This window comes from Myodes glareolus, chromosome 2 (assembly GCF_982192425.1).
Source record: "Myodes glareolus chromosome 2, mMyoGla1.1, whole genome shotgun sequence".
In the NCBI taxonomy this organism is placed as follows: domain Eukaryota; kingdom Metazoa; phylum Chordata; class Mammalia; order Rodentia; family Cricetidae; genus Myodes; species Myodes glareolus.
In genome coordinates, this window is record NC_142027.1 from 96719415 (window position 1) to 96742798 (window position 23384).

Here is a 23384-nt window from a genome sequence, read left to right on the forward strand (position 1 = left end):
GTGTGCCCACCTCCCTGTCCCAACCTTGAATTTATGATCTTCCTGCCTCTATCTCCTAAATGTTGGGATTACAAATTTGGTAATAGGATTATTGGTAATGGATTATTAGTTCCATGCCTCGTTCATGTGGTGCTGGAAATGAAACTCAGGGCTTCAAGCATGTTAGAGACAAGCATTCTAACAAGTGAGCTATATCTCCAACCCAAGAGATAAATCTAAAGGAAGTAATGGCAGATGAGCAGTAGCCATCAAGTACATATTAATATCACTCTAACAGAATGAAACAGTCACAGGCATATGTGCATACTGGGCTGGAGATTGTGCCAAGAGTTTCAGCGCGGGGAGCTGCTCTCCTGATTATACCCTAGGCTATGCCCATAAAACTTTAAGTCCTTCTCAAACTAAGCCCAACAGTAGGGAAATTCTGCAAAGTAATAATGGCTGGAAAGAGTACCCCACCTAGAACACCAAAAGCTACATGTATGCAGCCTTTTTGTTGAGTGTACATTCAAAAGGTCAAATTACTTAAAACGTGAAAAAAATATTGAGGGGGGATGGCTAGAGAGGTGGTTTTCAGGTTAAGAGCACATACTACTTTCGCAGGAGACCTCAGTTTGGTTTCCAGCACACATGTCAGGTGTTCATAACTCCAGCTCCAGTAGAACCTGACATTTCTGGACACTATGAGCACCTTGCTTATGTGCATGAGAGGATATGGATACATATCCCACCCCTACATACACACCTAACCCCCCTCACATAAACATTACACACATACCCTCACCCCACATATGCCCACATCCACAAACTCACCCCTGACCCCCACACACCCTACACACATACCCCCAGCCCCTCACACACACTCGTTGGAGAACATATTTAGCAAGCATGAGGCTCAGGCTCTGGGTTCTGTCCCCAGATCACACATAAACTCTATAAATTTATATATTTTAACAGTATTTCAAACAAATCAAAACTTTCATTCTAACATGGATCTGTGTATAGAAAAGTGATCTTTGTTTAAAAATTTTATTTATTATCCCAAAATTATGTGTATATGTGTCTGTGCACATTAGTGTAGTTTCCTTAGGACTTCAGGGGGTGGAGGAGGAAGAGGAAAAGAAGAGGAGGAGGAAGGAAGAGATGATGATGATGATGATGATGCTTGTTAGGTCTCAAAGAAACTGGGGCTAGAGAGATGAGTGCATCCTGCTTTTGTAGAGGACCCAAAAGTTTGTTCACTGACCAAGTTCATAACAGCTCTAGGAGATCTGACACTCTTTGTGGACTCTGAGCACTGCACTTATATGTACATACCTACACACACACACACACACACACACACACACACACACACACAATCCATATTTTATATGTATACATATTTAAAGAAATGAACACCAATAGCTTATGTTATTAGGTGACAGTTGTAGATACAGACTTCTATTAATTATGGTCCTCTGAATTGTGGAAACATCCATAATTTGTAGAGTCAGTTCTAGGCATGGTGGGTAACTAAAAAGGCTGAAAATACATAGATCAAAAGGTGTACAGGCACAATCAGGATTCTGTGATAACAGCAAATTGTCTTTAGCAGAGTGAGCCCTTAACAAGTTAGGGCTACATCACCTATGAGAAAAAACAGTGTCTTTGTTACAGACAACAATCCAGGATACATCCAAAGATTTTATAGAAGTACTACAGAGCTAGATCCCAAAGAAACTTCAGTTTTATGGATCAGGAATCCTAAAACATTGAAGGTGTTCCAAGTTTGTTTGGGAGCCTCAGGGTATGAGTACACACAAACATCTGTGTTGTAGCTAACACAGACTTGGTGCATAGTGAATCTATAACCTTTTCACAAAGAAAAAAGGAAGGAAGGTAAAGGAGGGCAGCAGAGAAAATGTGGGGCAAAACCTGTGATGTTCTGTTTGATAACCTCTAACCCCCAAATTCCAAGCTAAAATACCAGTTAAAAAAGAAATGCATATGAATTTATTCCATTTCTCTCTCTCTCACCCCACCTCAGTTTTCTGTTTGTTTGTTTTGACAAGGTTTTTCCTCTGTAGCCTTGGCTGTGATAGAATTAGATCTGTAGACCAGGCTGCCCTTGATCCCAGAGATCTGTCTGCCTCCGCCTCCTCTGGGAATAGCTGTGCACCACCATGCCAGCAAGTTTTAAAGTAGGAGTTTAACTGAAATTTAACAGCACCAAAAACAATAAAACTATTTCTAGTGAACAATTATGGTTGTGCTCCCAATGTCCATTTCACCCTTTGGAACAGCAGAACCACAGTGTGAAGAATCGATCTTTCTCTAGGAGTGAATCTATTAGCTCAAAGACAAAATGGTTCATTTGGGGAAGGACAATGGACAGAGATGACCCAACTGTAACCAAGGACATACAAAAACAAACGTTTCTGAAAGTCTCCAAGAACTTGCTCATTCCTAGAAGAGTGCAATAGAAAGATGCAGGCTGGGCATCCTTCCCCTTCACCCATGGATTCTGGATAGCAGTGAGTTAGGTCAGCCATATCACTCCAGGCAGTTAAGTTGTCCCACTTCTGGTGGGACCAGCCAGAAGCTGTCTAATTTCCATATTTTTTTCTCTGCATTCAGAATAAACATACAAAATTACCTCTGCCTTTCCGAGCTGTGCTTTCTTCCACCCAATACACTTTTGGAAGACCTCTGAGAAGTCGGAGAAGATAAGGAACAACACAGTCTTTGTGCTAAAAACAAACAAACAGAAACTGTATTTAGTGAGTGACTAGTAAGCTTCTTCACATAGAGTAAGCTATCCAAATATAAGAATCCCAGATCCAGTATAATGTAAAGCAGAAGATCATCGGCATCACCCTTCCTATTTCTATATATCACAGTTCAGAAGATGTCACAGTCTGTCCACAGGAGCTCAAGAATGCCCTAGGGTGTGTAATGTGCAGCCTAGTGGACTTCTCTGAGGGACAGGCCTTAGAAGAGCCTCTCCAGAAGGTGGCACATGCCTTTAATCCCAGCACTCGGGCAGATCTCTGTGAGTTCGAGGCCAGCCTGGTCTATAAGAGCTAGTTCCAGGACAGGCCCCAAAGCTACAGAAAAACGTTGTCTCAAACCCATCCCCCCAAAAAAGAATTTGGTTCGATTAGCATTGGCAATAATTTAACAAAGTGAAAAGCAGTATATAATTTTCCACTGTAGCAAGAAGGCTGGGTTTAGTCCCTATCAAAATACTATTAGTATGATTTCAAATTTTATTGCTACTTAGTTTTGATAAAGATTGTCTTATATGACTGATGAATTGTATGACAGGTGAACATTTTACCAGTCTACTTTATAAAATAAGCAATTATATTTCAAAAGAATTTTATCTTAGCTATGTTATGATTTTAGCCAGCCACAATGGCTGGCACTTCCAGGTTCCAGGGCCATGCATGTGTGTACAAGCCAACAGGTAAAAATGCCTAGGGGTCCCAGGGACCTTAAAGGCTCTGAGTGACTCACGTGCAGCATGGTTGCATCACCTAAGTATGACGTAGCTATGTAAGCCCTTGCATGAGCTCCGTCATCTGTGTATGTCGTAGCTACGTCATCCCCTTGTGCGCATGCGCTAGGCAGCCTTTAAAAGCTGGATGCTCCATCTTCAGCCCTCTCTTTCTGCACACTGACTTCCCTAGGCCTGTACACGTCTCCTCTAATAAACTCCTAAGCAGGTTTGTTGCCTGTTCTGTGCTTCCTTCTCACTCATGCCAGGTAATTTCAAGCTATAGTCCCAAATTTTTAAAAAAATTAAAAGCCTTAATTATTTATTTTACAACACATTTTTAAAGAATAAGTAGGTTGGCTGGGCATGGTAACACACACCTTTAAATCTCAGTACTTGAGAGGCAGAGGCAGGCAGATCTTTATGAGTCTGAGGAGTCTGGGCTACACAGCTAATCCCAGTACCACCAGGCTACAGAGAGAGATCCTGCCTCAAACTAAAAAAATAAACACAATTCGCTATGTTTCCTAGGTGCTCCATGCTACTGTCCCATTTGCCGTGTCTCACTCTGCCCTCATTGCTTTGATTAGGTTGGAAACACACTCCTCGTCTATAGGACTAGGCAAATATACACAATACAAAACAGATTCAAGAAATTATGAATTTAATAAAGACTCACCTGAAGATCAGATTCAATGAGAAAAACACCCAATGCAATCACTGCATCTCGCCGTCTTTCATCCAGTAGGAAGATTCCATGGAAGTCTACTGGGCACATGCAAAGCAGTTTTTGGACCTAGATTTAAAAAATAAGATTTGAAAACAAAACACAAGGGACTGAAGGGATGGCTCAGCAGTTATGAGTACACATTGCTCTTCTAAAGGATCTGAGTTTGCCTGTAACTGACAACAGGGGAATCCAAGTCCTCTGGCTTTTGCAGGCACCTGCACATACCTATACACATACATACAGAAACTTAAAAATAATAAAAATAAGTCTTTAACAAAATAAAACACAGGGTGTGAGAAATAGCTCAACAGCAAAGAGCGCTTACTGCTCTTGCAGAGGACCTGGATTAGGTTTCTCAGCACCCACATGATGGCTCAGAACTGTATGTAGCTCCAATTCGGGTGATCTAATGCCTAGGGTTCTGCATGCACATGGTGCACATACATACAGTCAGGCGTGTGTGTGCGCATCCATGTGTGTGCGCATACACACACACACACACACATTTTAACAAACAAACAAATACACAGCCTCTTTTGTATAGAGGCCACTTTTGAAAAAAACCCATCTTGCAGAAGTCCATGTAATTGTTTTGCTTCACTTAAAAGACCATACTGGTATGTATCTAATAGAGGGTTAGTATCTAAAATATTCAAAGAACTAACTAAAATAAAAAAATTAAACATCACGAAAATAAATTACTCAATTGAAGGCAATGAATTAAAGAGTTCTCAAAAGAAAAAACACAAATGTCTGATAAATATTTTTTAAATGTTCAACATCTTTTTTTTTTCTTTTCCTTTTTGATTTTGAGACAGGGTTTCTCTGTGTATCTCTAGCTTTCCTGGAACTCATTCTGTAAACCAAACTGGTCTTAAACTCAGAGATCCACTTTCTCTGCCTTCTGAACACTGGGATTAAAGGCATATGCCACCAACACCTGGCTTAATGTTCAACATCTTTAGCTACCAAGAAAATAAAATTATTTTTAGATTTCATCTTACTCTAGTCAGAACAACTAATATCGAAACAAACAAAAATGACAGTTGGGCAGTGGTGGTGCACATCTTTAATCCCAGCACTTGGGAGGCAGAGTTAGGCAGATCTCTGTGAGTTCAAAGCTAGCCTGGTCTACAAGAGTACAAGAGCTAGTTCCAGGACAGACTTCAAAGCTACAAAGAAACCTGTCTCGAAAAAAAAAAAGAAAGAAAGAAAAGAAAAGAAAAGAAAAGAAAAAGGCAGCAAATGACAATAAACGCTGGAATGGGTGTGGGAAATGAGGCTGCTCCTTGTTACTGGTGGAAGCAGACTGGCGCACACCTATGCTGCTTAGTGTTCTCAACTCAACAAAACCAGAATTATCTTGGGGGGGAAACTTCATCCATGAAAATGTCTCTATCAGCATGGCTTGTAGGCAAGTCTGAGGGGTATTCCTTGATTGTTGATTGATGTGGGAGGGCCCAGTTCACTGTGAGTGATGTCACCCCAGGGCAAGTGGTCCTGGGGAGGCAGAGGCAGGTGAGTTTCTGAGTTCAAGGGCAGCCTGGGCCACAGATTGAGTTCCAGAGCAGCCAGGGCTACACAGAGAAATGTTGTCTCAAAAAAACAAGCAAACAAAGAATGGTAGGTGAATATAAGCTTAAGAGTCAATCAGTAAGTAGCATCATTCCATGGTTCCTGTGTTTGCCCTAAATGTAAAGGTCTGCTCTGTCCCTTTAAGAAAGAAGCCACGGCCACTCCCTCCCTGCTTCTGCTTTCACCAAGTCAAGCTGATCTTCAGCTTCCAGTCTGAGTCCCTCCCTTTTCTGTCTCTCTCCCAGAAAGGTAGCAGCTGTGGCTCCTCTCCTCCCCACCCGTTTCTCTCTCTCTCTCTCTCTCTCTCTCTCTCTCTCTCTCTCTTTTCTCCCCTTTCCTCTCCATAACCCACTAAATAAATATCCAACCTCATTATGCATGGTGTGCCTATTCCATCTCTCGCCTGCTGCATGGCTCCCTGGCTGGGACCAGTTACCTTCAGAGACCTGTGACGTGGTCTCATGGTGTGCCCATCTGTCTATCTCTCCTTGTGGTACTGGCTGCCCCATCACGTGGCTTCCTGCCTGGGACCTGGCTGCCTTTGTGGCCTGCTGTGGTCTCAACTTGGGGCCCTGTAGCATGGCCTGCTGCCCATTGCCGCCACTTGGACCTGCGACATTTTGTCGCTGTGTCCCTTGGGGAACTGCAGCATTTTATTTAAACTATTACGCATTACACTGACTTCCCTCAATGTTGGATTAAGACACAGAAGTGTAAGCCAAATAAACCTTTTCCTTTCATAAGCTGCTTCTGATCACAGTTCATCAGAAACAGAAAGCAAATAATACAACCACTGTGGTAATCAGTGTGGAGGTTCTTCAAAAAGCCAGAAAATAGGTCTATCCTAAGATCTAGAATACTATATCCTACACAGAGGTTCTGTATTCATAATAGCCAGGAAATTAAAACAACTTGGATGTTATTCAGCTTTTTTTTTAAAAAAAGGAAATTATGAAACTTGCAGATAAATGTATGGAGTTGGAAATAATCATTTTGTAGTCACCCAAATGAAGAAGACAAATGTGTCATGTTCCCCTTCTTACGTTCATGCTATCTATCCTTTGAATCTTAACACATATTAAATTGGAATACCCATACTAAATCATGGAACTAGTAAGGGTCACGAGGGTAGGCTTTCAAGGAAGAAGAAATGGAACACAGGCTGTGGTATAAAGGGTGATGGGGAATAATGGAAGAAGAATTAAATAGAGTAGAAAGTAGTGGAAAGAGTATGAGGAGGGATAACCACACTAAAGAGCTTTGAAAATGTCATACAGAAGCTGGGTGGTGGTGGCACATACTTTTGATCACAGCACGCGGAAGGCATATCTCTGAGTTTGAGGACAGCCTGGTCTACAAAGTCAGTTTCAGGATAGCCAGGGCTACACAGAGAAACTGTGTCTTAGGAAAAAAAAAAGAAAGGAAAGGAAAAAGAGAAAGGAAGGAAGGAAGAGGTCATATGGAAACATTAATATAGAAGCTTCTTAAAATACACACAGGCACACATAAATGTGTTCACACACTAATTAAATGGAGTTACTGTAATGGTCTGCTCTGTCACTTTATGAGACAAGCCACGCCCACTCCCTCCCCCAGCCACTGAGGCTGAGTCTCTTCCCCTCAAGAGGCAACTTCTGTCTCTCCCTTCTCCCACTTCTCCCCTTCCCCCTCTCTGTTTCTCTCTCTCTCTCTCTATGCTCTTCCCGCTTCTCCCCTTCCCTTCCATAATCCACTAAATAAATATCAAACTTCACTCTGCATGGCGTGCCTATCCATGTCTTTGTCTCTCACCCTCTGTGTGGCTCCCTGCCCAGGACCAGCCACCTTTGGAGATCTGTGGTGTGGTCTCATGGCAGGCCCATCTGTCTGTCTCTCCTCATGGGACTGGCTGCCCCATCAAGGTCTCTCACCCACCACGCGGCTCCCTGCCTGGGACTCGGGGCCTGATGCAGTCACTAGGGAAACTGTGCCATCCCTGCCTGGGACCCAACTGCCTTCATGACCTGCCATGGTCTCGGTACCCCATGCCTGCTCCACTCGGGGACCTGTGGAGTGGTCTCATGGCCGTGCGGGGACCTGCGGTGTGGTCTCGGGACCTGTTGCCCACTGCAGCCACTTTGGGGATCCGCAGCATTTTACTTAAACTATTACATTTATGCCACCAGACTCAGTAGGCCCTGCTGCTCCTCTCCCTGGGTCGGGATCCGAAACCAGGTATTTTTTCCACAACAACCACGTGTTCCATTTGCCTGAGCACTGACCTCTAAACCATTACAGTTACTCTATAACAGGAGAACAGTGCCTTTCCCAGACACCCAAAACTATCAAATAAAAAGCTCAGTGCTAGTTGGGTGGTGGCGCATGCCTTCAATTCCAGCACTTGGGAGGCAGAGGCAGACAGATATTTGTGAGTTTGAGGCCAGCATGGTATTCAGAGCGAGTTCCAGGACAGGCTCCAAAGCTACAAAAAAACCTGTTTCAAAAAAAAAAAAAAGTTCAGTGTTAGGAATGGGCTCCCTCCTTTGGAGTTATTGGTCTTTGGGGTTCCACAGACTTCCCTCAAAATTACAGGCTACTGCCATTTTTCTTGGTTACCCCCCAGAACTTGATGTTAAGACCCTACTGCTGAAGATACCCATACATGAGTCACAGATATGGAGAAATCCAACTGGCACCTACCAAAAAGCGTCATCCCTACTGGCTAGCTTTTCTAGTGCTGGAAGGTGCTATGCACACTACTGGAGGAGAAAAGTAACCATCAATTTTATCTAGTCATCAGCCCTTTGAGATACAACAAGTGATGTGGCAAGATATGGCCACTGGTGCAATAGTGGCACAAATATTAGGGGAGTAACCAACTATTCTCTTACTGAACTTAAGGCTCACATTCCACAAGACAGAACCCATGCTTCACAGTCACCAGGGCCAAGAATCTATGGCTGGAGAGGCCACAGGTCTAGGGGATAACCTACTATTATTATTCTGTAAATGGACATTAATAAACAGTATTTAAAATGACCCTTAATGATTTATCACTGTACACATAGCTAAGTACATTTTTTCAACTAAAATCAGACAAGCTTCTTTTTGCAGTAGTGATAAACATAGAGACCTACAACTGGTCAAGGAACAGAGAACAAGACACAGCAGAGTGCTCAGCCCTAAATGAGGCATCTATATTATATACCCTCCTCATAAGGTTCAGAGATCACTGCAGAAGAGGGTAGAAAGTTGGTAAGAGCCAGAGGCAGTAGATGACTACAATGGAACTATGAATTCACGGCAGTTATTGTGGGATGCAGGAGGCCTATGAAGATTAAGCCAGACAAAATTCTCAACATGGGTGGGGGAGGTAGCCACAAAGTCCTAGTCTATAAGAGGAGCTACTGGCAACTTTAGCTGCTAGGGAGGGGGTGAATTTTCTTTAAGGATGCAGTCCCTGAGAAACTATTCGAGCACTTGTAGATGACCCTAAGTACAAAGTGGCAACACTAAGTGAACTCAGTGGATTTAAATAAACAAACTAAACCTCACATATATGTAGGAGGGAACAGTAGTGGGGGAGTAAGAAAAATCAGGAGGCAGGGAACTACGGTAGACATAACCAAAACACAAGCATGCATGAAATTCTTACACAATAAGAAAACCATGGGCTGGAAATGTAGATTCACTGGCACAGTGCTTGTCTATTATGCACAAGGCCATGGGTTCAAGACCCAGCATCATATAAACCAGGCATGGTGTTGTATGCCTATAATCCTAGCATTTGGGAAGTGGTAGAAAATCAAAAGTCCAAGGTCATCCACTGCAGGGTGTGAGTCCTGAATACAAGAGCACTGTTTGACATGAGCAAAGCCATGACAGGGGTGCTAATGCCTTAGACCCATGGGAAACTGTTGTAGAATATTATTTTATGATGTGTTACATTTGTTTATGCTGTGTAACATTTGTTTTAATGATGTAAAGATGTGTGAGCTTCACTCTGTGAAGCTGTGATTCTTTGCCTGTCTAAAGCATCTAATGGTCTATTAAAGAGCTGAATGGCCAATAACGAGGCAGGAGACGGGATAGGTGGGGTTGGCAGGCAGAGAGAACAAACAGAAGGAGATATCTGGGAGGACAGGAAGAAGGAGAATAAAGAGAGGAGGACATCGGGGACAGTCACCCACAGCAAGAAAGTAAAGAAAGGTATATAGAAAAAGAGAAAGATAAAAGCCAGAGTCAAAAGATAGGTGGAATAATTTAAGACAAGAAAGGCTGGCTAGAAACAAGCCAACTAAGGCCCAGAATTTATGAGACAGAGTAAGACCCCCGTGTGTGATTTATTTGGGAGTTGGGTGGTGCTCCCACCACAAATAAATAAATAAAAACAAAAATAAAAAAACCCAAAGAGTAAAAAGAGTAGAACAACCAATAACATTTGCTGCCCAATGTGGGGCCAAATTTCCATATAGGGCCCAAGAAAGCTGGAAGAAAAAAGAAAAGGACACAGTTCCTTTAAGAGATGCTGCTGTTCAGCTGGCAGTGCTAAACAGAAACTAGAAAGGCAATAAGTTAAAAAAAAAATGCTTGTGGCAACTCAGGTACCGACAATATGGGGTTTTGAGCAGGACTGCAGAATTGAGCCAACCTAGATACTTTAGGGCTATCTTAACTTTAAAATGGAAAAATTTTTACAAAAATTTGACAAAAAATATATTTGTCAAGTGGAAATCAAAAATGCTTTGGAGAGCTGGGCAGCAGTGGCACACGCTATTAACCTCAATACTCAGGAGGCAGAGGCAGGCAGATCTCTGTAAGTTCGAGGCCAGCCTGGTCTACATAGAGAGCGCCAGGACAGCCAGGCCTATACAGAGAAACCCTGTTCTGAAAAAAAAATTTTTTTTAATGCTTTGAAGAAGAGGTTTTGCTTTTGTTTCCATAGGAAACAAGAGGCTGTGGATTCCTTCAGGAATAATATGAATCAGGTTTGATCAAGGAAGACTTCCTGAAAACATGACAGGTGATATCTATCTGATGGTCTTCCCAGGATTTGGTCATTATCTCAGTTTTGTCTCTGGAACCCTAAAGATGCCTTTGCCTACAGACCACAGGAAGCAGTCTGAAGATCCAACGCCCTCATTCCCACGAGATGGTGTGGGTGATCTTTGGTTATTTGGTGGGTCATGGATGTTTGTTATAATTTAGAGGAATATGAAAGTCAGCTCCCAAATAATGACACAAAAACTTCTTAATTATGAAAGCTTGGCCTATAGTTTAGGCTTGTTCCTACATAGCTCTTATAATGTAAATTAACCCATATTTTTATTAATCTATGTTCTACCACGTGACCTCTCTCTCATTCTGTGTGTTTGACTTGTTCTATGTCTCCAACATCTTTCATGTGCCAAGATTTACCTACTACTTCCTCTCTCTCTTCCAGGAAGTCACACCTATACCTCCTTCCTAGCTATTGGCAGCTCAGCTCTTTACTTAAAAAATCACAGCAATATATCTTCACACAGTGTACAAATATCCCACAACAATAATTTGTGATCATTAAGAAATGACACTGAAAGCTGGATGGTGGTGGTGCACGCCTTTAATCCCAGCACTCGGGAGGCAGAGGCAGGGGATCTCTGTGAATTCAAGGCCAGCCTGTTCTACAAGAGCTAGTTCCAGGACAGGCACCAAAAGCTACAGAGAAACCCTGTCTCGAAAAACCAAAAGAAAAGAAAAAAGAAGAAATGAAGGCTGGGCCTACAATTTTAAAATGTAAAAGGAAGACATAAAAAAGAATAATAAGTAACTCAGAGACCTGTAAAAATGACTCAGTCATTTTGGTAAGGAGGGAATAGTAACGACCTTCCGAAAAATGTCTGCGTCTCAATCCTGAGCCTGGGCATACACCTTTCCTGGCACAAGAGAAGCTGTAGACTCCATCTGGATTCCTGTTAGTAATCCAATGGTGATCACAAAGGGCCTGAGAAGCAGGGTACAGAGTGACAATCTATGTGAAAACTTGCTTACCACTGCTGCAGATGAAGGGACCATGAACCAAGGAATGATGGCCACTGCCCAAAGCTATAAAGGCCTGGAAATGGTTTCTTACTGACAGTTTAGAAAAGTATGCAACTTTGTTGTCTCCAGTGAAACTTGTGTTGGGTTTCTAATCTACAAAACTGTAAGACAATCTATGTATTGTTCCAAATCATTAGGATTATGGTAAATTGTTAAAGCAATAGAATAAATGAAATTGGTTGTAAAGTATGGAACAAAAACTCAGTCTACACTGCTTGTTCCTTTGTTTCCTGGGTGTTACCCTTCATCTGGAAACCGATACTCAGAATAGAACCTGATCTTTAGAAAATATAGAGAAAGCTAAGAAAACAAAGAACACTATATAAAATTTCAATAAATGGAATCTAGATAATACAATGACAAGGAAGTGACATGAAACATGACATGTGGCTCATGTCTGCCATCCCCACTCAAGAGGCCAAGAGGACTGCTAAAATTTCAAAGTAAACTTGGGCTCTGAGACCTTAAGGATTCAAACCTGGGCTCCTCATACTAATAACAACAAATGCTTCTCTCACTGAACTCCCCAGCCTTGCTTTTGCTTTTTTGTTGTTGCTGTTGTTGTTTGGTTTTTCCTGACAGGGATTCTCTGTGTAGCTATCCTAGAACTTGCTCTGTAGACCACACTGGCCTGGAACTCAGAAAGATCCTCTTACCTCTCTCTCCCAAGTGCTGGGATTAAAGGCATGCAGCACCAATACTCAGCTCCTTTTTTTCTCTTTAAAAACATAAAACACTAGGGCTGTTGAGATGGCTCAGTGGTTAAGACTGTTCTTCCAGAGAACCTGGGTTCAATTCCCAGTACCCACATGGCAACCATATGTAACTTCAGTATCAGGGGACCTGAGACCCTCACATAGACAAACACGTGGTGTGGGAGAATTGTCTGTATTCTGTCAATCATGTATTTTAATAAATGGCTGATTGGCCAGGCAGGAAGTATAGGTGGGAAAGCCAGACAGGAAGTAGAGGTGGAGCAAAGAGACTGGGAGTATTCTGGGAAGCAGGAAGCTCCCTCCGCCATTCACGCCCAGACCACCAAAGAAGCAACATGTGAGCTGACAGCTGAAAAAGGTACTGAGTCACATGGCTAACACAAACAAGAATTATGGGTTACCGTAAAATTTAAGAATTAGTTAATAAGAAGACTGAGCTAATGGGCCAATCAGCTTTATAACTTATAGAGTCCTCTGTGTCATTTTCTCTGGGACTAAGCAGGGGGGGGGGGCGGCAAACAGGCCCCTTCATGTTACAAACATGCAAGCAAAACACTCATGAAATTAAAAAAAGGTACAAACAAAACAAAAACATATGGCCCCTCTATCCTACCTTCCCCAGTCTCTTTCCCTTTATTTACTAGTTTTTGGTTTTGCTAGTGTCACAAGGTTTAATTATGGCTGTCTGTATGATCCTGACTTTGAAACTAACCATCAAAGCCTGGTGGGCTCACTGGTGAGTATACAACTACATACTATGCTTCACCTTTCCCCAGAATCTGCTGGTTCCCATTACACTAGTAGTATCTACTACAGTAGGTGCCTATGAGTCCCTTCCCCCTCCTTAACTGACTTCTGTGGACCCAGGGCCAGTATACAGAGCTGCTGTGAGTTTGTGGTTACCATAGCTCTGTACACCCTGAGAGCAGGGGGGAATCTAACAGGATGGCTGCTCAACTGAACTGACAGAGAATTGAACTACCCCCTAAATATTTATTTATATCCACTGACAATGAATACACTCAGCCATAAACAAAGAAACCTTTTCCTTCAGTAAATGCAAAGACCCATGGTTGCACAAGATGCTGAGAAAAAAGGGTGCTGAGCACTAGCCAATAAATAAGACATTTACACTATCCACTTAAGTTTCGGGGAACACTGCAGAAGAAGGGGTGGAAAAAAACATAAGATCAGAGGATGGGGAGAAGGTTAAATTTTTGTTTTTTAATGTGATAGGAGATCCCATTATCTCTGCTCCAATAACAAGCACAGTAGAGTCATAATACCACGCGAGACAAGAGACATCGGCATGTAAAGCCTGCTTTCACAGTTAACACTACAGGGGGAGGGGAGGTGCTTGAGTGAGCACACACTATTTTTCTATAATGCTTATGCATGTGCCGATTTTGTATGTGTAGGTATGGCACCCATGAAGTCGTCAGAGGATGACCTTAGGTGTCAGTTCTTGCCTTGCACCTATTTATTTATTTGTTTGTTTATTTTTGAGGTAAGGTCTCTTATTGTTTGATGCTGCATATACTGCCTTGGCTGATGCTGCCCTGGATGCCCATAAGCTTCTGGAGATTCTCTTGTTTCTGCCTCCCATCTCACCATAGAAGTGCCAGGATTACAGATACATGCTACCAGACCCTGTTTACAAGGGGACTGAAGATTTGAACTCAAGTGGTCGCTCTGTCTCTCTCTCTCTCTCTCTCTCTCTCTCACACACACACACACACACACACACACACACACACAAACAGACACACACTTTAAGCATACATTTACCCACTAATCCATCTCCTGAGTCCACTACTTCCTTTATGTGGGTTCCAGGGATAAAACTCAGGTCATCAGGCAACAAGGGACTTTAGTTGCTGAGATCAGAAGTAAATATGCACTGTGGCAATGCGTTGACCTGCTCACCTATGGAAACACCAAAGCTAGGAGAAAGCAAGCATCCCTCTGTCCTAAGTCAGGCACGGAGGGGAAACAGCAGATGAGAATCAACCCTAACAAGTTGAGGCAGGCTATGTAGGTCAGAAAGCTATTAGAGTAGCACTGCCAAAGCTGGCAAACTTAAATGTACAGCTTTTGTCACTTGAAACCTCTGGGAGAGTCCTTCCAGAGATACAAATTCTCTGGGAACTAAAAGCTAAGCTTAAAGAATCAATGGTATGAATTTCATTGTTAAAGTTTTTTTTTTTTAAAAAAAAAAAAAACAGAGTCTCTTTATGCCAGTGGTTTTCAATCTGTAGATCATGACCCCTTTGGGGAAGGATCTGAAGAACCCGTTCACAGGAGTCACTTATGGCCATCAAAAAACACAGATATTTACATTACGATTCATAACAGTAGCAAAATTACAGCTATGGAGTAGTAACAAAAATAAAAACAGTATTAAAGGATTGCAGCACTAGGAAGGTTGAAAACCATAGCTCTATGTAGTCCTAGCTGTCCTAGAACTCACTGTGTAGACCAGGCCTTGAACTCACAGAGATCTGCCTCCTGGGATTAAAGGCATGCACCACCACGCTGGGCTAACCCTTATTGTTGTTGTTGTCGTTCTTGTTATTTTCAATTGTCGTTCTCAGGTGTACTTAGAATGCTAGCTAACATTTTCTCAGTGACTCAAATCATCATGACAGACAAATGTAACTGTGACATGATACACATATGGAAGTAAATTTCATTAAAAATGTTCTTTTGTGGCTGGTGAGATGGCTCAATGGGTTAAAAGCATGTGCTGCCATGCATGGCAGTCTGCAGTCCTCAGGTCACACATGGCAGAAGGAAAGAACTGCCTCTAGAAGGTTGTCCTTTGGCTTCTACATATATGCGATGCAAACACACACATCCATGTGCAAATATACAAATGACATATAAATAAATAAAGCAAAAGTTTTAATATTCTTATGGTCATCTATAGGTAGATATATTTCTTAATAATTAACATGCTTTTTCTACATTTCACACAGGCAACAGTATATGTGCTTTAACATAGTTAATTAGTCAAAAGCTAGAGATCATAATTTAAGTGCCTTTCCCCCTGTGCTGGCTGGTCTTATGTCAACTTGACACAAGCTAGAGTCATCTGAAAGGAGGGAGCCTCAATTAAAAAGATGCCTCCATAAGACCCAGCTGTAGGGTATTTTCTTAATTAGTTATGGAGGAAAGAGGGCCCAGTCCATGGTAGGTGGTGTTGTCCCTGGGCTGGTGGTCCTGGCTTCTATAAGAAAGCAGGCTGAGCAAGCCAGTAAGCAGCATTCTCCATGGCCTCCACAACAGCTCCTGCCTCCAGGCTCCTGCCCTGCTTGAATTCCTGCCCTGACTTCCTTCGATGATGACCAGCAATGTGGAAGTGTAAGACAAAGAAAAAAACCTTTCCTCCCCAACTTGCTTTTTGGTCATGATGCTCATCAATAGAAACCCTAACTTAAGACACCCCCAATTTCTTGGTCTTGTTCAAGCATCTAACTGAGGGTCAGCACAGTCGTATACTCTGATCCTCGGCACACCCATTCCAAAGGACAATACTCTGTTAATCAGGGAGTTCCACAACATGAAGTGCCCAATTTTGTTTCAGTTCTCCCTCTTACCTAGTGATCTGATGGGCAAGTAAGAGTGTTCACTGTGTAAAGAACACTTATTGCCATGCCTGATAACCTGAGTTCAACCCCTGGGACCCACGAGAGAGCAAGTCCAGACAAGTTGCCTTCTGAATTCCACATTTATGCCATGGCATGCGTCTCCCCCATCCTCACTAAGTAAATGTAATAACTGAAATAAATGTTAGAACCTACCTGAACATGTCTGCATTTGCTAGCTTTCTTCTGTAAAGGGTAGACAAATCAATAAGTATGCCTACAGACAGAGACAAATGGAACCTTCTACTTAAAACTATATAAAATTAGTAAGTCTTTTCTGAGCCTTGAGCTCTTACCTGTAGCTATGAAGAGCTAACAAGTTCTGGATTTCCCATCTGAGGGAGATGGACTAATATAGGGAGCCAGGGTACATAGGCAGGTAGCATAGGATTGCAATATCTGACAGAAGGGGACAACAAGAACCCTAACACTGCCCTAGATTCTGCCAGTGACACCCTTGACTACAAAACAAGCAGATACGCCTTGCAAAGGCAGACATAGACAGACAGGAAGGCTAACACAGCTAGAAATCCTGAAGAGGGAGCAAAATGGAAATGAAGTCCCAGAAATCTGCAATATCATTTCCTTCTGATTTTGATGAGTGCAAATACATGAAGTTAGGCAAAAACCAGCAACTGTGAACAGAATGGTTCTCAGAGTTCACAAAAACTGAGCCTGTTATGCTTAGGGAAGAAAGTTCTCTGAACAATAGGCAGAGACTGTAGAAGTGGAGGAGTAAAAAACTCTCACAAAGGTTGGAAATCAGCTTCAAACATGGTATGAGGCACAGGACTGCAATAAGCACATGGGAGGCACTTGTCTAGCATGTGTGAAGCACTGAGTTTGGTCCTCAGCATGCAAAAATAAAGATCAAATAAATAAATAAATAAATAAATAAATAGGCTTTACAATAGAAACAGCAAAAAAAGCATTAAAAAAGATTCTCTCTCTCTCCCTCTTTCTCTCTCTCTCTCTCTCTCTCTCTCTCCCCTCTCTCTCTCTCTCTCTCTCTCTCTCTCTCTCTCTCTCTCTCACACACACACAAAATTGCTGATTTTTTGTTTTGTTTTGTTTTGATTTCGTGAGACAGGGTTTCTCTGTTTAACAGTCCTAGCTGTGCTAGAACTCACAGAGATCCATCCACGTGCCTCTGCCTCCCAAGTGTGGGATTAAAGGTGTGTACTACCACTGCCTGGCTGAAAAAACTTTAATGCAACATCAAAAAAATACGTTCATATGGCATCACTAATAAACTAATGCAGTTAAATGTTGCATGTCTATGAATAAACAGTTTTTTTCTTTTTCCAGTCCCTGAGCTGAGACTGCAGCTCACTTGGTAGAGTGCATGCTTACCTAGCACGGATGAAGTCCTGGGTTCAATCCTTAACACTCATAAACCAGGCCTGATTGCACCTGTTATCCTATACTTGGGAGTAGAGGCAGGTAGATCAGGAGCTGAAGGACATCCCCAGCTATATACTGAGTTTGAGGTCAGGTCAGCCGGCTACATGAGACCCTGTCTCAAAAACAAAAACAGCCTGGAGAGTTGGTTCAGCTATTAAGAACACTGGCTGCTCTTCCAGAGGACCAGGGTTCAATTCCCAGCACCCACATGTTCACAAATGTCAGGGACTCTGGAGTTCTCTTCTGGCCTCCTCAGGAACAGGCAAGTGCATGGCACACGTACAGGCAAGCACTCACACATGAAATAAAATAAATAAATACAAACATAGTTCTAGTCAGGCATGGTAGCTAAAAATAAATATTTGGGGTGGCACACACCTTTAATCCCAGCACTTGGGAGGCAGAGGCAGGTGGATCTCTGTGAGTTCGAGGCCAGCCTGGTCTACAAGAGCTAGTTCTAGGACAGGCTCCAAAGCTACAGAGAAACCCTGTCTTTAAAAATAAAAACAACCAAAACAAACACTACTAATATCTGAGAACCCTCATCTTTATTCATTTCATTCTCACTGTCTCCCTGTTCCTCTCTCTCTCCACCTATATATGGCTCTTACTAAACATGGCCTTCTAAACAAGGGAATAGAACATTTAAATGTTCAATTTCATGACTCTAAAAACATGCCAACAGCATAATACTTATGCCACAGTAAATCATCCTAAAGGACAAACTAGATTGTGAAACCAAAAACAGGAAAAATAAACCTTGTAGGTTCTGTTTGTACTTAAGACAGTTGAAAATAAGTTTGCGTTTGTCGGATTTGTGTGATCCATCTGCACAAGGTGTGCTTGATCACATGTGGGTAGGATGTCCCTGAGCAGGAAATATGTCAGGATCTATGCTTGCCCCTGATTGGACCTGATGGGAAATGCAGAGAATGAATTGTGGGTTTTGCCTTTTAAAAACATGACTCAAAGCCAATTTTTGGAAACCCGGGTATGGGCCTGATCAGAGTCCATCCTTTTTAGTCAGTATTTAATTAAAATTTGCTTCAAATTTAGCTTCAAATCTGGCAGTGATCTTATTCTGGACCAGTAGGATTAACAAGATTCCTAGCCACACATTCCTCCAATTTCGAATCAGGGTTAACAATTTCATCTTCTGGAGCTGGAAAGTTCAGTCTGTCCCTAATACACAATGTCCCCCAAGTAGCAGATCCATAGCTAAGATCCTAGATACTCTGGCATTCCAACTGAAGGAACGGAAAGTCATTCTCGTCCTGGGGAAGGACTCTGGAAAAGGTCTCCTGAGGATGGGAGAGGATGCAAGGCAAGGAGTGTGGCTACCTGCAGTCTGGGCAGGACTCTCAATGACACAGAATTAGGGTCCTATTGCTATGACATGGACCAGAGGAAGAGATGCAGATGCAGGTCACTGTATTTCCTGGAAGCAGAGGAAGTATGGCCAGACAAAGTCAGGAACAAATTTGATAGGGGCCTATTCAGTTACATTCTGAAGGGGGCAAGACCGAGGAAAACGAGAGCAAGGCTGCGGGGCTGACTGGAATACGGGAACAGGAGCCTGAGACCAACATCCATGACGAATCCAGCACCGAAAAGCCTGTTTCTCATCTATTTTCCGCCGCTCATCTTTCTCCTAGAGAGCCAGGACCGAGGAATGAGAATTCAGTCTCAGAGGACTTTGCAGAAAGTATTCCGGATGGTGGACTCCAATTTCAGGGGGTAAAGATTTTGAGAGACCCAAGTCTTAGGGACAGCTTATAAGGAAAAAGTCAGACAGGAATCAAAATATTCTAGCCGGGCTGTGGTGGTGCACACCTTTAATCCCAGCATTCGGGTAGCAAGGCAGGTGGATCTCTGGGTTTGAAGTCAGACTGGTCTACAGAATGAGTTTCAGGACTTCAAGAGAGAAACTTTGTCTCTGAAAAACAAAAACAAAAACAAAAACCTGAAATATATTCTTAAAATACTTTAGAGTTCTGAGCTAGGGACGTAGCCCAGTTGGTGCAGTTCTTGCTTGCGCTTATGGAAAAGCTCTGTGTTCAATCCTTAACAAGGCAAAAGCAAGCCTAGTTGTACATGCCTGTTATCCTGCCACTGGAGACATATCCTCGCACATATGTCTAAGAGTCTTATGGTTAGTATCCAAATGTGGCAGGAGTCTGAGTGAGAGGCTCAGGATATCTCAGCAGATGGGGAACTAATAGTAAGTTGACCTGCTTTTGGTTAGACAAATCACCAAATTAGAACTATTTCTTATTTTCTTGGACTCCCACATACAAACAGCAGCTCAATAAATGCTTTCTGAATGAAAGAGTGAATTAAGTAATTAGAAGAAAATAAAATATAATCAATAGTCACAAGTTGATCTCGTGGCTTGGGATTAAGGTAGAGGAAATACACACAACTGTGCTCTGTAGAGGGACAAATGCAGGGAAAGTATGTCATTAAGGTGTCCCAGGTGCCAATCACATCAGAGTTGCCTGCATTACCAACAGCTAAGCTCAGATGTCAGGTCTAGTCCCAAGCACTGAGCCTTTCTTAGGTCCCCTGACACCTTTCTGAAAGAAAAGACTAGAGAAAAATAGAAAAAAATGGGCTGGAGAGACGGCTCTGCAGTAAAGACCACCAGCCGCTCTCCCAGAGAACCTGGGCTCAATTCCCAGCACCCACATGGCAGCTCACAATGATCTGCAACTCCAGTTCCAGGGAGGACTGGCGCCCTCTTCTGATCTCTGAGGCATACACACAGGCAAACACCCACACGAGTGCGAGTTCATTAAGAAAGAAAGAGGAGTGTGAGCTGGTTTTTCAGCATTCATCCACTTGCTACTACACACATCTCCGTTTTCGCTGCCTAGGAAAGCACTACAAGAACCTCAGGATTTTTTTTTTAACCATAGAAGTGCTAAAGACATCTTTTCAACTGCTTTAAGGTGGGTAAATGAAGTCAGCAGGTGCGTATGCTTGAACTAAATATCATGGGGTCCCTATCCGAACACAATCTGAAGACCTCGATTGAGGGGCCAGGCATGGCAGCAGATGACTGTAATTGAATCACTCGGGAAACAGAACAGGAGGACTGCTCCAACAAGGCCAGTCTAGTCTACATAGCAAGTTTCATGCCTGCCGGGATTGTATAGTGAGAAACACACACACACACATGAGCAAAGCAAAATGATCCAAGATGATTAGAGGAATTCACAATAAATGTGTAATCATTATCCAGCTACAGAAGCCTACTTCACGAAGTTGTCTCAGGGGTCCTCAAAGTGCCCACACATACACTGTTGTATTAATGGCTAAATTTTATTATACAGAAAAACTGGAAGCAAGGAGAAAAGACACGGGTCTTATGCACAGACTTCCTTATAAATCTCTATTCTGTGAGGCTAAACACATTTGTTCCTTGCTACTACAGAAAAAAAAAACAAAAACAAAAACAAAACCCAGTACCTGGTACACCCAGAAGCTACTATAATTAGCTTAAGTTCAGTCAAAAAAAAAAAAAAAAAAAGGTGCCAGGCTCATCTCATTAACCAATATATGCAGAGAATGGCAAGTGCTGTGCCCAGTACTGTAATTGATGTGCCTCCTTCAGGTTACTTCATGGCATCTATCCCAAGACTCAGAATTATGTGGAATACTATTCTTCTAGATACATAGCTTGATAAAGACCAAGTCCTCAATGTACAGCACAGTACATCGCAAAATATGACTGATGCTGTCTTCCCAGATGTTCCTAGACCATCACTGAGTGCTCCAAGGATGAGTTCCCTCGCGGGTTCCAGGGATCATACCTGTGCCTTACTAACAAAGTGTCTTACCAACACATCAACACAGACAATGGGTCTGCATCCTACAGCTGCTGCTGTGGATGCTACTTTGCTGTCCACACCATTCAGGAATCTACAACCCTTAACAACATCCCTCTTCCCCTCCCCTCCTCTCACAGCTCCGAAAAGAAAGGTATCTTTGGTAGTCAGCAAGTCTTGAACACCCCAACACAGATGAAGCAGAAGAAAACGACCAAAAAAAATCACTTTAGGAATGTTTGAGGCCCTAAAGAGGAAATGAAAAATTCCCTCAAAGAAGTGGAGGAAAAGACAAAAAAAATAGTAGAAATTAACAAATCCCTTAAAGAAAATCAAGAAAAGTAATCAAACAGGAGAACGAAATGATTCAAGACTTGAAAATCAAAATAGAGACAATAAAGAAAACACAAACTGAGGGAGTTCTGGAAATGAAAAATATAAGTAATTGATCAGGAAACACAAATGCAAGCATAAATATCAGAATACAAGAGATGGAAGAATTTCAGACAACAAAGATACAATAAAGGAAATAGATTCATTGGTCAAAGAAAATGTTAAATCTAACAAATGCTTAACACAAAATATCCAGGAAATATGGGACACAATGAAAAGACCAAACCTAAGAATAATAGGGAAAGAAGAAGAAGAAATCCAACTCAAAGGCACAGAAAATATATTCAACAAAATTATAGAAGAAAACTTCCCCCAACCTAAAGAAGAATATGCCTATGAAGGTACAAGAAGCTTACAGAACACCAAACAGACTATACCAAGAAAAAAGTCCCGTTGTCACATAATAATCAAAACACTGAACATACAGAATAAAGAAAGAATATTATGAGCTACAAAGAAAAAAGGCCAAGTACCATATAAAGGTAAACCTATTAGAATTATACCTACTTCTCAATGGAAACAATGAAAGCCAGAAGGTCCTAGTCAAGAGTTATGCAGACACCAAAAGACCATGGATGCAAACCCAGATTACTATATACCCAGCAAAACTTTCAATTACCAGAGATGGAGAACATAAGATATTCCATGAAAGAACCAGATTTAAATAATACTTAGCCACAAATCCAGCCCTACAGAAAGTACTAGAAGGAAAACTCCAACCCAAGCTACACCCACAAAAATACAGACAATAGGTGATCTCATAGCAGTAAACACCAAAGAAGGGAAAAATACACACAGTATCATCACCAACAACAAAAACTAAAATGACAGGAATTAGCAATCACTGGTCACTAATATCTGTTAATATAATGGACTCAACTCACCCATAAAAACACACAGGCTGTTGGGTGGTGGTGGCACACACACTTTAATCCCAGGCAGAAACAGGCAGATCTTGTAGAGTTCAAGGCCAGCCTGGTCTACAAGAGCTAGTTCCAGGACAGGCTCCAAAGTTACAGAGAAACCTGGTCTTGAATCCCCTCTGCCAAGAAAAGACACAGGCTAACAGATTGGATACAAAAACAGAATCTATCCTTCTGCTGCATACAAGAATCACACCTCAACCTCAAAGACAAACATTACCTCAGAGTAAAGGGTTGGAGAAAAATTTTTCCAATCAAATGCACCTAAGGAACAAACTGGGGTAGCTATCCTAATATCTAACAAAATAGACGTCAAACTAAGATCAATAAAAAGAGACAAAGAAGGACATTTCATATCCATCACAGGAAAAAATCCATCAAGTAGAAATATCAATACTGAATGTCTATGACCCAATACAAGGGCACTCTCATATGTAAAAGGGGCACTACTAAACCACACATTAAGCCCCACACACTAATAGTGGGAGACTTCAACACCCCACTCTCACCACTGGACAGGTCTGCCAGACAGAACCTTAACAGAGAAATAAGAGAACTAACAGATGTTATGACTCAAATGAACTTAACAGACATCTATAGAACATTCCATCCAAACATAAAGGAC

At 42.1% G+C, this 23384-nt stretch overlaps 1 protein-coding gene across 1 annotated transcript in view; it reads right to left on the minus strand.

The window, feature by feature from the left end:
• The window catches only part of Pi4ka (phosphatidylinositol 4-kinase alpha), a 125314-nt gene that overhangs the window by 98006 nt on the left and 3924 nt on the right, over window positions 1–23384 (minus strand). Inside the window, exons 2-3 of the mRNA XM_085684518.2 lie at window positions 4161–4277; window positions 2639–2732 (exon numbers count right to left, since the gene is read on the minus strand). Of these exons, the coding sequence (XP_085540644.1) occupies window positions 2639–2732; window positions 4161–4277 (211 nt within the window). The remainder of the gene's footprint in view (window positions 1–2638; window positions 2733–4160; window positions 4278–23384) is intronic.